This window comes from Onychostoma macrolepis, chromosome 23, assembly GCF_012432095.1.
Source record: "Onychostoma macrolepis isolate SWU-2019 chromosome 23, ASM1243209v1, whole genome shotgun sequence".
Lineage (NCBI taxonomy): Eukaryota > Metazoa > Chordata > Actinopteri > Cypriniformes > Cyprinidae > Onychostoma > Onychostoma macrolepis.
In genome coordinates, this window is record NC_081177.1 from 2199995 (window position 1) to 2215067 (window position 15073).

The 15073-nt window shown below is 34.4% G+C and overlaps 1 protein-coding gene across 4 annotated transcripts in view; it reads left to right on the forward strand.

Moving 5' to 3' along the window:
* The window catches only part of vdra (vitamin D receptor a), a 69484-nt gene that overhangs the window by 43581 nt on the left and 10830 nt on the right, over positions 1-15073 (forward strand). For all 4 annotated transcript variants that reach the window (XM_058763829.1, XM_058763830.1, XM_058763831.1 and 1 more), the window contains 4 exons: positions 7562-7746; positions 8808-8907; positions 12856-13036; positions 14828-14979. In XM_058763829.1, the coding sequence (XP_058619812.1) occupies positions 7562-7746; positions 8808-8907; positions 12856-13036; positions 14828-14979 (618 nt within the window). The remainder of the gene's footprint in view (positions 1-7561; positions 7747-8807; positions 8908-12855; positions 13037-14827; positions 14980-15073) is intronic.

A 15073-nucleotide genomic window follows, 5' to 3' on the forward strand; every position in this document is an offset into this window, starting at 1 on the left:
CAGACTTTGAGTCATTCCTGCAACAGATTCTGTTCAGCAAGTGAAACAAGGAAATCATACCTGATATTTACGTGTGTTATTTAAGTGTTTCTACTTCTTTCCATGGATTCAAGAAGAAAAAAACATAATCAGTAGAAAAGGAGCTTGTTTTAACATAGAATATCAGTGTAGTTGAACATCTGATGTTGGTGCAGCGCTCTCAGAGGAAAACAGTTTGAAGAGACAGGATATATCTGGTGCATGTATATATACATATATATATACAGATGTTCCTGCTATTAACATGCTCACAAATGTTTTTTTTTTTTTTTGTATTTTATTGAATCAGATACCAGCACCAGATGTATCCTGTCTCTTCAAACTGTTTTCCTCTGAGAGCGCTGCACCAACATCATATATATATATATATATATATATATATATATATATATATATATATATATATATATATATATATATATATATATATATATATATATATACATACATACATACACATACATACATACATACATACATACACGCACAGTGGGGCAAAAAGTATTTAGTCAGCCACCAATTGTGCAAGTTCTCCCACTTAAAAAGATGAGAGAGGCCTGTAATTTTCATCATAGGTATACCTCAACTATGAGAGACAAAATGAGGAAAAAATCCAGAAAATCACATTGTTGGATTTTTAAAGAATTTATTTGCAAATTATGATGGAAAATAAGTATTTGGTCAATAACAAAATTTCATCTCAATACTTTGTTATATACCCTTTGTTGGCAATGACAGAGGTCAAATGTTTTCTGTAAGTCTTCACACACTGTTACTGGTATTTTGGCCCATTCCTCCATGCAGATCTCCTCTAGAGCAGTAATGTTTTGGGGCTGTCGCTGGGCAACACGGGCTCCAAAGATTTTCGATGGGGTTGAGATCTGGAGACTGGCTAGGCCACTCCAGGACCTTGAAATGCTTCTTACGAAGCCACTCCTTCGCTGTTCGGGCGGTGTGTTTGGGATCACTGTCATGCTGAAAGACCCAGCCACGTTTCATCTTCAATGCCCTTGCTGATGGAAGGAGGTTTTCACTCAAAATCTCACGATACATGGCCCCATTCATTCTTTCGTTTACACGGATCAGTCGTCCTGGTCCCTTTGCAGAAAAACAGCCCCAAAGCATGATGTTTCCACCCCCATGCTTCACAGTAGGTATGGTGTTCTTTGGATGCAACTCAGCATTCTTTCTCCTCCAAACACGACAAGTCGAGTTTTTACCAAAAAGTTCTATTTTGGTTTCATCTGACCATATGACATTCTCCCAATCCTCTTCTGGATCATCCAAATGCTCTCTAGCAAACTTCAGATGGGTCGGACATGTACTGGCTTAAGCAGGGGGACACGTCTGGCACTGCAGGATTTGAGTCCCTGGCGGCGCAGTGTGTTACTGATGGTAGCCTTTGTTACTTTGGTCCCAGCTCTCTGCAGGTCATTCACTAGGTCCCCTCGTGTGGTTCTGGGATTTTTGCTCACAGTTCTTGTGATCATTTTGACCCCACGGGGTGAGATCTTGCGTGGAGCCCCAGATCGAGGGAGATTATCAGTGGTCTTGTATGTCTTCCATTTTCTAATAATTGCTCCCACAGTTGATTTCTTCACACCAAGCTGCTTACCTATTGCAGATTCAGTCTTCCCAGCCTGGTGCAGGTCTACAATTTTGTTTCTGGTGTCCTTTGACAGCTCTTTGGTCTTGGCCATGGTGGAGTTTGGAGTTGGACTGTTTGAGGTTGTGGACAGGTTTCTTTTATACTGATAACGAGTTCAAACAGATGCCATTAATACAGGTAACGAGTGGAGGACAGAGGAGCCTCTTAAAGAAGAAGTTACAGGTCTGTGAGAGCCAGAAATCTTGCTTGTTTGTAGGTGACCAAATACTTATTTTACCGAGGAATTTACCAATTAATTCTTTAAAAATCCTACAATGTGATTTTCTGGATTTTTTTTCCTCATTTTGTCTCTCATAGTTGAGGTATACCTATGATGAAAATTACAGGCCTCTCTCATCTTTTTAAGTGGGAGAACTTGCACAATTGGTGGCTGACTAAATACTTTTTTGCCCCACTGTATATATGCATAGGTTTTGTAGCCATAGACTCACACATTATTAAAAACTATTTCTGAACAGAGTAGGCTATTAATAATAAACATGTACTAAACATACTTAGACTCATAGCATTCATCATGTTACAGTGTACACTTATATTACTTTTATTGTTTTATATAGAGCATGAAAACATCATCGCGCCGTAAGAAATTTAAATACAGTGAATTGCCCCTCATATTAAAAATGTTTTACACGATTTCAAACATTGTAGTCAGGAATTATAGTTTGGGAAAAACCCAACTATGATTTTGTAGTCATATAGTCTAGTATGTATGATTTTATAGTAGCCTATGATATGATTCTGTAGCCACAGACTCAAGCATGCTTTGTACAATAAAAGGATGTACTTTGTACTATAAAAAAATGATATTTTATATCTGAGAAACTAATTATTATTGTTTGGCACGCTATTAAAATATATTTGTGAACAGAGTATTAATAACAAACATGGTCTAAACATTCTTAGACGTGTAGCATTCATCATGTTGTCATTTGGGAAAACCCCAACTAACTGTTAGTAAATCTGTTCAAGTTTATGTCACAATAAAACGTTAACTCATGCAAAAAAGAAACATTACTTACTCATCAGATTGATCTCCTCTGCTAGATGAAATCGTGTTCTTCTTTTGAGGGAAATCCTTCCTTTACTCAGCGCGAACAGTAACAGTAGCCACGATGAAGATCTCTTCTTTGTTTGTGTTGGGCGTTTGCACGTGCACACGTCCCACGCGGCTATTTACATATGAACGGCGCTCTTATCTGTACGATCAAAAATGGCAGAGTAATTCAAGCTCATTTCGGCCTTATCAGGAAAATCTGCCTCAAAACGCGTATACGCGTTTGTCGACCCCAGAGGGTTAAGATGTTGCGACTTGGACACCTCACCTCTCCAAGATACCTTGAAGGACCAATCTGAGAGGTAAGACTCAAACTACTGGAGTGTGGTTCCTGAGATGCCCTTTGCCAATAGGGTTGACAGGGGGATCTGGTGGTTAACCATGTCAAAAGCAGTGGACAGATCCAGCTAGATAAGTATTAAAGATTTGGAATCCGCTTTATTTATTTATTTATTCATAGTAATTTGTTACAAAGTAACAGGTTTCCAGCGGGGTTTGGAAAAGTATGGAATTTGATTTAAGAATTTTCCAGGTCTGGAAAAGTATGCAAAAATATTTGTGTTTCCAGACTTTCCCCCCCATTTCTTTTTTTAATAGAAAATTAAGAATTTAATGAAAATAAATTCATTGTACAAGAAGTGAGATTTCATGTCAGCTGTTAAGTGATTCTTTAGTGATTGTCAAATATGCATTTTGATTATGCAAAATCTAGGTTATAAGCATTTTGGTTTCTTCTCACAATATTCTTAGCACCGTATGACATAGCCTCAAGGACCTTAGCAAAATAAAAAATATACAGACTTTTATGTGCGCATGAGAAACCATTAAACTTAGCATATAGGACAACGCACACTGAGCCACCTATTGTGCCATCAGCCCATTTCGTCGTGTGGTTTCTGGGCCTCCACAGAGTATGTGGTAAAGACACCTAAGGCCTTGAAATATGGCATACTGCCCTAATGAAAGCCAAATTTTAAACACTTTTTATAGTACCAGTCTTTTTTTTTTTTATAGACCCTTGAACTTGGCAAATTTTGTCATTGCCCATTTTGTGTCATGGTTTCTGCGCTGCCACAGAGGATGTGCTAAATTAGACATTATGCCTTGATATTACACTGTAAAAAAATCAAAAGTTGACGAAACTTAAAAGTTTAAGGCAACCAGCTTCAGCAGATTTTTGAGTTTTCTCAGCTTCTTGTATTCAGTTTATACAACAAAAAGTTGAGCAAACTCAAAAATCACCTACAAAAATAAGTTGAGAGAACTCAAAAATCTGCTGAAGCTGGTTGCCTTAAACTTTTAAGTTTTGTCAGCTTTTGATTTTTTACAGTGTAGAGGGAATTCAATAAGAAAAGCCGAAGTAGATCTCTGTTAATTCATGTGCATCCATGCTCTTGTTTTATTCACAGTGATACACAAAGGAAATAGGTTTTATAAAACTAGAAATTGTAATGCATAAGCATGCAAAAAAAATTCCAATGCACATGTGAATAGTTTCTCGAGGGCACAAAAAGGTTTCTTGTGTGCATATAAAAGTCTGTATTTTTTATTTATTTTTATTTATTTTTTTTATTTTAAGGACTGAGAAAATACAAATATTGACAGATGACTGTACTATATACCAAATATAAAGCTGAAAATAATGCTCTATTAACCATTCATGCTAAATATAGTCCAAAAATCTACTGAGAGGTTTGGAAATTTGAGTCTGGAAAAGTATGGAATTTTAAAATGGAAAATGGGTAGGAACCCTGAAGTAATGTACATATTGTGCTTATAAAAAGATATGTATGATATTAAAATCATTAATATAAAATTAAAAGTAATATATTTTTATAGATATAAGTATTTATAAATATTTTAATGTATCATTAAAATCACATTTTATTTAATTATATATATATATATATATATATATATATATATATATATATATATATATATATATATATATACATTTATGCATTTATATTATTTAGTTATATATTTATAATAATTATATATCCATAATTTTCCATATACATTTGAAATATATACAATTAAAATAATATTTATATTACTTATTTTTATTAGATATTCATTACATATATCTGATTTATTAATATAATTTATTTTAAATATATGTAGCATGTTAAAATAATTTTAATATTTTTAAATTAGATTTTAAATATATTTTGAGAGGGTTACAATATATGATTATATTTATAGATTAGATTGTTTCAGACTCACTACTCCTTTCTCATTGTGATAGTATAACTGAGTGTTTATATATAATCTCTTGTGTTTATGAGTCAGTATTTATGTAAGATCATCTGTCTTTAATTTTACATATGGCATATTTCCATATGAGAGATATTTTGAGAGTTTGTCGGGGTTAAACCAACCACATTTAATAACTGCATTTTAGTATTGTTTTAACTAGATTTTCTTCTTCTTTTTTGGGGGGGCAAAACATTCTCATGGGTTGCTAGGGTGTTGTGGATGGTTGCCATGGCGTTGCTATGTGGCTGCTAAGGTGTTGTGAGCATTAGAAAACAGCATTGATTAAAAAAATAATCTGCTTTGTTTTCATGTTAATTCCAGTGAATTGAGGTGTTTTGAAGCGACACACACACACATACACATACACATACACACAGTTCATCTGAGGAAAACAGCCGTGGTTTCCAGAGAGAGGGAGAGAGAGCCAACAATGATGCTTTTTCTCCATGAAGTTGCACAATGAGCGACCCAGATTTATTCAGATGCGGGTGGGAGTCGTGGGGAAGGCAGATCGCTACTTTAAGAGAAAACGGATACAGTCGCGTATAAAAGAGCCTCTTTGTGCGTCGTGTTCGGTCAGCTGAGGACAGCAGGTCAAAGGTCAGCGCTGTTTGTAGCCAATAAGACGCTGATCTCACACCTCAGAGCTCTGTGATGTCATCGTGACATCATCGGGAGGGGGCGGAGTCAGATGTGATGTTTGTGATCGCTGGATTTGTTACACAGGACTTCATACATATAGTGCTGTTTCATTCTACTAAACAAGATTTGTTTTATTTTATGAGCAAAAATAAAATGTTAATTAAAAAGAAAATTATATATATGAATGTGTGTGTTTTTGTTTGTTATATTTCACCATGCAGGTGACTTTTTATATAAGCAAAGAAAGGAATTATATTAAATTTGTCGATCTTATTGAACATGAGAGAAAAGAAAATGTGTCTTCATAATCTTTAATCAATATGTGCATCAACTAATGTTTCTGTCTGACGGCAGGAATGCCTCTAACTCTGTCAGTTGTGTGTGAATGTGTTTTTGGGAATGGTTCAAACCCCGAGCGCGGCGTGAGTAAGAGACAGACGCACAGATGGCATGCACGAGACTGGCTCCCGATCCGCTCCGGGAAACACGCTCTGCTCAACAGCTCGGGACGCTTGGGCTGTCAGTCAGCGTCTGTATTTACTCTGCCGCCCGCCGGGCGTCTGAAAAGCTGCCACCCAGCACCTTCACAGGAGCCTGGAGAGTGAGCCAAGATCAGCGACAGAGAGTGTGTTCATCCACGCTGCTCTTCAGTCAGCATCACGCTCCCGCAGAGCTACTGAACACACTTTCTGACTCACACACTCGTTATATGAAGCAGCTCAACTACAGCCAAGCTTCCCATCAGCTGCGCTGCAATTAGGGCGACAAAATTCAATTTGCACTCATTGCAACTCATTTTTATAACGGATTTGGAAACGGCAGAAATTAACTGAATGTTTTGCTACAGAAACGCGTGAAATGTTGCACAGGGAATTAGTGAGTCAGTGTTGATTTAAATGAAACGCATTGGATGAAAGAGGGCATTCTGGGACAGAAAACGTCAGTGTTGACAAGGTTGTTTGGAAAAATCAACTGTTGTTTTTTAGTGTCATTTAATATGCTATTATAGTTTTTATTCATATACAATTTTAGTCATTTTGTTGTTTTGTCACTTTTTTTAAATATGCGTATACTTTTTATCAATTTTTTTAATTAGGGAATTTTAGTAATTTAGTTTTATTTTTGTCATGTTTTTTTAAATATGCATATATATATTTTAATTAATTTTTATATTAATGTTTTGAATTAGTTTTTATTTTATATTTTCCACTTTCATGTCACTTGGTTAATTTTTTTAGAAGGGTTTTTTTTCTTCATTTTATTTATAATTTTTTAAATGTCTGTATAGTTTTAATAATTATTTTTACTTTAATAAGTATGCTGTGCATTTTGCCATTTCATGTTTTTATTAATATTTTGAATTTGTTTATATTTTTGTATTTTCTGTTTTTATTTTTAGTTAATTTTAATTTTGTGTTTTTATGTCTATATAATTTTTATGATTTCATTAATCTATATTTTAAATTAGTTTTTATATTTATGTTCTGTCTTCATTTTAATTTTAGTAATTTTGTTGTTTTATTTATGTCCATATAGTTTAAATTTATTTAAATACATTATTGAATTCCATTTGTATTTTTTGTAGTATGCCTGTATAGTTTTTATTGTTATTAATTTAGTACTTCTGCTTAAACTGAATGAGAAATGTTGCTGAATGCTGAAATAATAGCTGTTATAAAACATTTCATAACTAGCTTTTTTGTATATATATATTTCATTTCAGTTAGCGTTAGTTTTATGTCAAGTCATGCAAATGTTTTTTTAGTTTTAGTTGACGTTAATAACCCAGGCTACTGGAAAAGCTTTACTACTTTAAAAAAAACGTGCTGGAGTTAGTAGTGTTGCAACCACAACACATGTATTCAGATGTGTAACTGGTTCTGTCTGTGTCTCAGTCATTCTGACAGACGAGGAGGTGCAAAGGAAGAAGGATCTGATCCTGAAGCGGAAGGAGGAGGAAGCGGCGCGGGAGGCGCGGAAACCTCGTCTGAGTGAGGAGCAGATGCAGATCATCAACACGCTGATGGAGGCGCATCACAAGACCTACGACGACTCCTACTCCGACTTCGTCCGATTCAGGGTCAGTCCCGCTTGCTTCAAACTCCTTCCTAAAGTCTCTTCTGCTCACAGAGGCTGCATTTATTTGATCAAAAATACAGAAAAATTGTGAAATATTTTTAGAATTTAAACTAGCTGTTTTCTATGTGAATATCTGTTAAACTGTAATTTATTTCTGTGATGCGCAGCTGTATTTTCAGCATCATTACTCCAGTCTTCAGTGTCACATGATTTTCAGAAATCATTCTAATATGCTGATTTGCTGCTCGAGAAACATTTCTGATTATTATCAATGCTGAAAACAGTTGTGCTGCACAATATTTTTGTGGAAACTGTGATGCATTTCATTTTTCAGGATTCACAGATGAATAAAAATTTCAAAAGAACAGCATTTATTTTAAATGGAAATCTTTCGTAACATTATAAATGTTTCTACTGTCACTTTTGATCAATTTAATGCATCCCTGATGAATAGAAGTATTAATTTCTTTAAAAAAGAAAAGAAAAAAGACTTATCTCCAAACTTCTGAATGGTAGTGAATGAGCTTTTCTGTTTCATGCATTGGTTTGATTAGAAAGCGATCTGGTTCATATTCCTTTTGTGTCAGTGAGAACCTGACAGTGGTATATTATTATTTTAAAAGCTGTCATAATCATATTATTTTGATGAAAAGATGTTACTAATTCAGTGATTTTAATTTGATGTTTCAGAAATTATTCATGATGAACAAACACATTTACAACCAATTGTGTTGCTGCTATTCTGGACTTTAATGACTCCAACACGTTTTTTTTTTCATGTATATGGAGTTTATTTTCTTTGTAAAGACTGAATGTGTCTGTAGGTTAATGTAGTTACTAAAGACTCTCCTTTTACAGTCATTTCATTTACGAGCAGAATTCGGGCTCGAGTTCACCTCGTGAAACCTGAGCTGGAGTTCATGATGAGTGATGTTTTATAAGTGTAATTATTTCTGATGTTTGTTGTGTTCTCTAATGGAGACTCAGTTCTGAACACATCCTGTGGATTTCCTCTCTAAGAGTTTGTGTAATGGTTTGTAATATCAGGTGTTTTTTGTTTAGCCTCCGGTCCGTGAGGGTCCGGTCACCCGCAGCGCCAGTCGAGCCGCGTCTCTTCACTCGCTGTCAGACGCCTCATCAGATTCATTCAACCATTCACCAGGTAACACACACACACACACACACACACACACGTTCGTTTTTGTGAAAAGTGGGGACATCTCCATAGGTGTAATGGTTTTTATACTGTACTTACTGTATGTGCTATTGCCCTACACCAACCCTACACCTAAACCTACCCCTTACAGGAGACTGTGCATTTCAACTTTCCCCAAAAAAACCTCATTCTGTGTGATTTTATAAGCGTTTTGAAAAGTGGGGACATGGGTCAATCTCCTGAAGTTACCTTCACCTTGTAATACCTGCCATACCCTTGTTATTATACACATCTATGTCCTGACTTTTCACAAAAACGCGCACACACACACACTTTTACTAAGCTATCTAAATGGGGTCATTCCATAGACTTCTATTGCTTTGTATATGCAGCTAATTATAAGTAATAAAACACACTTACAGAAAAACGTTGTCTTTTTTGTCAGATTTTGCTCACTTGTGATCACAAAATTGTCCCCAAAATACATTTAAGTATGAATACATACATCCATTCTGTGAGATCTTAGTTTCTCATAACTTAAACTAGGGGTGGGCGATATGGCAAAAATATAATATCACGATATTTTTAAGAAAAATCACGATTTTATCACGATTCTTTGTCATGTTGGTTTTACTATTTTGCAAGTTGTCTGAGCATTACAGCCAAACTAATTTCCCTATTATAAAGACAAAACCTTTCAATATAACAAAAATATTAAAAAGAATGGCGGATATTTAGGCCAAAGTGGGCGAAGATAAAAATCTTTGTCATTATTTTATCTTTTTTATTAAAAAATGAGAACAAAGATACACATTACAAACACACATACTATACAAATAAAAACAGTGTTTTATTTTCAGGTACAATAGGTGTATTTAGCAGGAGCATTCGAGAAATTGAATCAACAAATATAAAAATAAAACACTATATAGATTGATTCCTATTAAATCAACTGTATTAATGTTTTTCAGTCAAGAGTAGTGAGTGATTTTTCTCTGTGTTTTGGTGTTTTATTAACATTGAAGGAATAATTAACCCCAAAATAAAAAGTTTTATATTTATACCATCATTTACTCACTCAAAACTTTTCTAAACAATTAATCATAATCAAGTGATTTTATGCTTAAAATGAGAAAAATACCCTGAATTCAATGGGAAATTATTTAAATAATTTATCTGACCCCACTAACAGATGTTTGTCTTGTTTTAAGCATAAACTTGGGGGGTTTTTTGTCTTTTTTTTTTTTTTTTTTAAAGAAAGCCAGACTTCATGTCTTGAGGCAAGACACAACAGGTGAACGGGGTAAAAATGTAATGATCTTACCATACTTCCTCAGTTGATTAATCACAGTACATTAAGACAATTATAAGTTTGCATGATCTAATTAAATATGCACTATGTTACATACATTTCAAGAAAATAAATCTGAAAGTTGGATAAAGCCAGGTTCAAAATTATTGTTTGATTTTGTTGACATACTAGAGTTAAAGGATTTTATAAGGGGGATTTTGGTTAGGCTCTTTTTTTTTTTTATTATTACTCCATAAATTAGAAAATACTGTCAACAGACAGAAAAAAACAAATTTTTGCCATGTTTTTAGGAATAAAATGTTATATAAATCAGTGTAAATGATTTATAAGGAAATGCCTCAGTAAAAACTTTTAGAATATAAAGAGGAATAAAACTGCTAAGTTTGGTATATTCTATAGATGCAAAATAGACCAAAATCTCAAAATTGAGCAGTGCATGAAAAAAACAGTTTTGCCTGTAGTGTCTTGTCTTTGCTTCTCAAGTAAATATATATTGATTTAAAAATGTTTAGATACTAGTGCTGTCAATTAATCGCATCCAAAATAAAAGTTTTTGTTTACATAATATATGTGTGTGTACTGTGTCCATTTATTATGTGTATATATAAATACACACACATGCAGTATACATTTCAAAAATATTTACATGTGGTGTGAAAAAGTGTTGGCCCCCTTCCTGATTTTTACATTTTTTGCATGTTTGTCACACTTTAATGTTTCAGATCATCAAACAAATTTAAATATTAATCAAAGATAACACAAGTAAACACAACATGCAGTTTTTAAATGAAGTTTTTTATTATGAAGGGAAAACAAAATCCAGACCCACATGGCCCTGTGTGAAAAAGTGCTTGCCCCCTCCTATTAAATCATGAAAGAACTGTGATTAACCACATTATTTTAGAAAGTTGAGTTAAATTTCACTAGCCAAACCCAGGCCTGATTACTGCCAGACCTGTTGAATCAAGAAATCACTTAAATAGAACCTGTCTGACAAAGTGAAGCATGCTTAAAGAGCAACATTTCTAAGGCTTTGGGACTTCAGCAAACCACGGTCAGAGCCATTATCCACAAATGGAGAAAACTTGGAACAGTGGTGAACCTTCCCAGGAGTGGCCGGCCTACCAAAATTACTCCAAGAGCACAAAGACGACTCATCCAGGAGGTCATAAAAGAACCCAGAACAACATCTAAAGAACTGCAGGCCTCACTTGCCTCAATTAAGGTCAGTGTTCATGATTCAACAATAAGAAAGAGACTGGGCAAAAACAGCATCCATGGGAGAGTTCCAAGGCAAAAGAACACAAAGACTCGTCTCACATTTGCCAAAATATATCTTGATTATCCCCAAGACTTTTGGGCAAATATTCTGTGGACTGATGCGACAAAAGTTGAACTTTTTGGAAGGTGTGTGTCCCGTTACATCTGGCGTAAAACCAACACAGCATTTCATAAAAAGAACATCATACCAACAGTCAAACATGGTGGTGATAGTGTGATGGTTTGGGGCTGCTTTGCATAATTGATGGAGCCATGAATTCTGCACTCTATCAGAAAATCCTGAAGGAGAATGTCTGGCCATCTGTTCGTGACCTCAAGCTCAAGCGCACTTGGGTTCTGCAGCAGGACAATGATTCCAAACACAGCAGCAAGTCCACCTCTGAATTTCTCAAGAAAAACTAAATTAAGGTTTTGGAGCGGCCAAGTCAAAGTCCGGATTTAAATCCAACTGAAATGCTGTGGCATGACCTTAAACAGTCCATTCATGCTCAAAACCCTCAAATGTGGCTGAATTAAAACAATTCTGCAAAGAAGAGTGGGCCAAAATTCCTCCGCAGCGATGTGAAAGACTCATTGCCAGTTATCACAAACGCTTGATTGCAGTTGTTGCTGCAAAGGGTGGCACAACCAGTTATTAGGTTTAGGGGCAAGCACTTTTTCACACAGGGCCATGTGGGTTTGGATTTTGTTTTCCCTTCATAATAAAAAACTTCATTTAAAAACTGCATGTTGTGTTTACTTGTGTTATCTTTGATTAATATTTACATTTGTTTGATGATCTGAAACATTAAAGTGTGACAAACATGCAAAACAAGTAAAAATCAGGAAGGGGGCCAACACTTTTTCACACCACTGTATTTATATTCATATAATTGATATTATATATAAATATATTTAATTACAACTTATTTTTATTAAATATATACATGCATCTGTGTGCATGTACATAAACATAATAAATATACACAGCACACACACACACATTATGTAAACAAAAACTTTTATTTTGGATGCGATTAATCGTTTGACAGCACTATTAGATACTTTGAAAACAAGACAAAAATTATGAGGAAGAAATTCATTTTTTACATTGTTGAAGTCTATAAAAATCTGTTCACGACAAGTATGTCCCAACAAAAGACATCATAAAAACATTTTTTTGCACCAACTATAACGCATCAAGCACCACACAGATTTTCGCGCTTCTCTAATTTTGAGGAATCTTCACCTACCCGAATAAATGCTGAACACATACAAAAACCGTCTGATAATGCAAATATCTTAATGCAAGATATGACACTTTTCAATTTCTGGTTCTGGTATATGTGTTGTGTCTGACGTATCGTTTCGTGCCTCTGTAGAGTCTGTGGACACTAAGCTGAACTTCAGTAATCTGCTGATGATGTATCAGGACAGCAGCGGCAGTCCGGACTCCAGCGAGGAGGACAACTCACGCCTGTCCATGTTACCGCATCTCGCCGACCTCGTCAGCTACAGCATCCAGAAGGTCATCGGATTCGCCAAGATGATCCCTGGATTCAGGTGAGACTCTGCTCTCTTCTCTTTTGACCTGGTGTGAAGTGTGGTCTGCACCGTAGCTCATTCAGTCCAAAAAACGTCCCATTAGCCAAGAATTTGAGCGTTTGTTTTTTCCCTCTCACAATTCAATTTAAACTATGCATGTTGCACTTCCCAGTGATGTTACCCAACCAGTGCTGTCATTATTATCCAAAACTACAGTTATTGAAAATAATATTCGTTCATTGAAATAATTATGAAATAAAATATTTGATGAAACTTAAAATTTAAATACTTACATTTAGTCATTTATCAGACGCTTTTATCCAAAGCGAGTTACAAATGAGGACAGTAGAAGCAAGCAAAATCAACAAAAGAGCAATGATACGCAAGCGCTATAACAAGTGTCAGTAAGCAGTACACATAGCAAGGTTTTTTTTTTTATTATATAATAAAAAGAAAATGCATAGAATAGAAAAAGAATAGAGCAAGCTAGTGTTAGAGGCCTTTTTTGCTTTTGTTGATTTATATTATTGTATAATAAATAAAGAATGAAATAAAAAAAAAAATTAAGAAAACAAAAACTAATGAAAATTACAGAAGTACTAAAAATAAAATAAACTCACAACATCGAAACAATAAAAAATTATTTTCATTAATTGAAATAAAGCTGAAATCAAATATAAATATTTAATTAAACTGAAAACTTGAATGAAAATATTACATTTTACCATGGCATCTAACTTAAGTTTAAATTAAAGAAAACTGAAATTAATATAAATTACAACTAAATACAAAAACTAATAAAAATCACAAAAGTATACTAAAACTTAAACTAAAATGAAAACTGAAAATATCAAAACAATTACAGATAGATTTCATTTGTTGAAATAAAGCTGAAATAAAATATAAATATTTGATGAAAACCTAAAATGTAAAAAATTTAAATAAACATTTAAAATTTTGCCATAGCAAATATCCTAAGTTGAAGTACTAAAATTACTAAAATTGAAATTAGAAATTAAAATAAACTACAACTAAATTGAAAAATTAAAAATTACAAAAGCAAACTAAAAGTGAGCTAAAATGAAAACTAGAAATATCAAAAATCTAATTCTAAATAAGAATTAATAGTATATAAATAATACAAAAATAACAGTGTACCTAACGCCCACCATCTTCTAACAGCAGTTAAATGGTGATTAATGGTTTTATTTACTTAGCAAGGCCAGTTTTTCCTCCCATTTGGCTCTTAGCGCGAGTGTTAATGTTGGACGCCGGTGGCTCGTTCAGATCATCACAGTCCTTTCTGAAGAAGAGTCTGGAGTATGTGTGTGATCTTCAGTTCACAAGTATTAATAGCTGATTATTTCACAGTCATAAATAAATCTTCATTTGTGCTGCTGGATCTCAAACAAAACCTTAAAATCTTTCACTGATTTAGCAGACGCTTTTATCCAAAGTAACTAACTTTGCATTCAAGGTCTACAGTTCATGTGTTTCCTCTGAATTAAACCCATGAATTTAGTAGAGCTGTGCTCCATTATTTGAACTGCAAATCAGATACACTATTATAGGTATTATGAGCTTTAATGCTTATATGTTCTGTTTTCATTCAATGGCAAAGTTTTAGTAATTAGCAATTGCTGTCATTTATTTATTTATTTTTAAAAATGTCTATTGAAGTTATTTTTTAAAATCAGTTTTAGTTATTTTGCTACTTAAGGAGAAATATCTTGCTGTGTTTTCATGTGTCAGTGAATGCAAACCTGTCTGATGTTCATGAAGCTGGTGTGTGTGTGTGGTTTGTCTCAGGGACCTGACGGCAGAAGATCAGATCGCTCTGCTCAAGTCCAGCGCCATCGAGATCATCATGCTGCGCTCCAATCAGTCCTTCAGTCTGGAGGACATGAGCTGGAGCTGCGGAGGACCGGACTTCAAATACTGTGTCAATGACGTCACCAAGGGTGAGACACACACTCATGTCTGGTTTGCTATCCCTGTGGGGACTCTCCATAGGCGTAATGCTTTTTCTACTGTACAGATCGTATATTCTATTGT